The sequence below is a fragment of the Engraulis encrasicolus genome, chromosome 15 (genome assembly GCF_034702125.1).
Source record: "Engraulis encrasicolus isolate BLACKSEA-1 chromosome 15, IST_EnEncr_1.0, whole genome shotgun sequence".
In the NCBI taxonomy this organism is placed as follows: Eukaryota; Metazoa; Chordata; class Actinopteri; order Clupeiformes; family Engraulidae; genus Engraulis; species Engraulis encrasicolus.
In genome coordinates this window covers 42,116,142-42,118,641 of record NC_085871.1, presented here as the reverse complement: position 1 = coordinate 42,118,641, position 2,500 = coordinate 42,116,142, and the positions used below count along the sequence as shown (strand labels likewise).

At 39.2% G+C, this 2,500-nt stretch overlaps 1 protein-coding gene across 2 annotated transcripts in view; it reads right to left on the bottom strand.

Moving 5' to 3' along the window:
* The window catches only part of tspan12 (tetraspanin 12), a 55,510-nt gene that overhangs the window by 18,359 nt on the left and 34,651 nt on the right, over positions 1 to 2,500 (bottom strand). For both annotated transcript variants that reach the window (XM_063218046.1, XM_063218047.1), the window contains exon 7: positions 2,358 to 2,500. This exon is cut by the window's right edge and continues 1 nt beyond it. In XM_063218046.1, coding sequence (XP_063074116.1) covers positions 2,358 to 2,500 — 143 coding nt within the window. The remainder of the gene's footprint in view (positions 1 to 2,357) is intronic.

Here is a 2,500-nt window from a genome sequence, read left to right as displayed (position 1 = left end):
AAAAAAAAACCCAATAGCACAAAACTGCTTTGCACTCAGTTTGGAATTCATAGCTCACACTTTGCAAAATGTAAAAAATCCATTGCACTAGACTCAATGTTCATAACTATGAACACAATGCACTGTAGGGCTGCACAATTAATCGAAAATAATCGAAAATCGTGATAAATTAGTGAAATCGAACTCGAAATTTTTATCGTGATTTAATCGTGGCAATAGTGACCTACCTTTGAGAGCGTCCTTGAAGCCAGAACATATTGACAGGCTGGTGTTTCTGGCCAGAAATCTGTCCATCTAAGTTTCATGCTATTGCCTTTACATAATTATTACAATTCATTTTGTTTTGCTCACCCCGTATAGCAGTGTTTCCCAACCACTGTGCCGCGGCACACTAGTGTGCCATGAGAGATCGTCAGGTGTGCCGTGGAAAATTCTTGTCTTTTTTTAAAAAAAAAACAACGAATTCATTATTATCAGCAAATAATGCCTATATGTCATTATGTAGTGTCTGCTGTTGACTGGCGTCCTAATCATGTAATATTCCCTTACCACTAGGTGGCAGCAGGTAGCGAATTGCATTGTAGTAGCTGTCAAATGAAGGCAAATGCCGTGAGCTCGAGTCAATACAAAGAGAGTTATTTCATTTGGATTTAGGACTACCGGTACTTGTACGTGGGATGCAACTGCACCGATTCCATTGTGCTTGGTATGTAAACGAAACACCCTTCACAAAACAAGAGTGCAGACTATTTTGTTGGCCTGCGTAAGAAAACAGAGAACCAAGCAACATCTATGAGGGAAAATGGTAAACGAGAGAGCCCTTAAAGCTAGCTACCACGCAGCTGAACTTGTAGCTAAATCAAAAAGTCACAGTGGCAGAGAAGCTAATATTACCTGCCTGCAAAGCCATTGTAAATGAGATGCTTGGACCTGAAGCGGTTAAATCAATAGCCAAAGTCCCTCTCTCAAATAACACGATTTCCAGACATTTGATGACATGTATGCTGACATCGAAAGTTTGGTTTTGGAAAAGATCCGTATCCGTGAGAAATTTGCGTTGCAACTTCACGAGGCTGATATTAGTGGACATGCGCAACTCCTGGCCAAAGTGCGTTTTGTGGATGGAGACGCAATCAGAGAAAACGTTCTATTTTGCAAGGCATTGAACAGAGACTGATATTAAACATACATGCATATTCATATTGTAACAGTGAAATCTTTCCTAAATATCATTGCTACTGTCAGAATAAGCATTATTTTCTGTATTCTTGCAAATAGAATGCTTTTGGACAGAATAACAATTTGTAAATAGTAGGCCTAGGCCTACTTTGAAGTGTAAAGCTTCCTTAAGAAGTGGACATGATGAGTGCACTTTTTATTTGAAAGAGGAAATTTAAAAGATGATAAAAATGTGTTTATTTGATTGCTATTCAAGACACTTTTATAATGACTAGGCCTATATTGTTAGGCGGCATAATTTGTTTTCATTATTTCATAATTTTTGGTTGGTGTGCCGCGAGATTTTTTGAAGGGAAAAAGTGTGCCCTGGCTCAAAAAAGGTTGGGAAACACTGCCGTATAGTTCATTATTGGTTATGTTTCATCTTGTTATAATTTTCTAAAATTATACGATTACGATTTTGACCAAAATAATCGTGATTATGATTTTTTCCATAATCATGCAGCCCTAATGCACTGCTTTACACACAATTTCCAAATTATGAACACACTCCCAGACTCTTACCCTTCTGGATATTACAAACATTTTGAATTGAGAAACCAAGAGGCAATGTGTATTATTCATGTTTACTCTCTGTATCTAGTTGCTGCAATGTGATGGGTGTGTTAACGGTGTGTTTGGTACAAAAACATTTCATTTTACAACTGTGTGTAGAGTTAAGCAAACCTTGTTGGATTTCGCAATGTACTGTATCTACTCAGTTTTGCTGATTTGGTGTGAAGTTTCTGCATTTGTGTGAAGAGTTCTGCAAAAACAGCTGAAGTTACAAGAAATGGGTTTTAGAGAACGAAAAAAAACTGTATTTGTAGGCATAGGGTACAGTATTTTCTACTCCTTGTTAAAAACAACATGGAGACCCACCAGGGCTCTAAATTACCTTTTTTCATCACCAGCCAAAATGGCAAGTAGATGCTAATTTACTTGACAAACACACACTCACTAATGTGTCAAAGTGGCTAGGTCTTTTCCACCAGCCCAACTGAAATTTCAACAGCATCTGACTGGTTGGCTGGTGTTAATTTAGAGTCATGGACACCACCCTTCCTGTTGGTGAAGCTGAAAAAGTGAAAGGTGGGAGCACGTGGGGCTGAAGTTGAAAGGTCATGTATGTCACTCACCTCTTGATGAAGGTCGCTGAGGTCACCATAGTGGGCGTGGCGAGCACATCCAGGATACTGATTGGAGCAGCAGGAGTCAGGTGGCCACTCCATCTCTGTCATCTCCAACCAATCAGTGAAGTAGATCACCCCACAGCACTTAA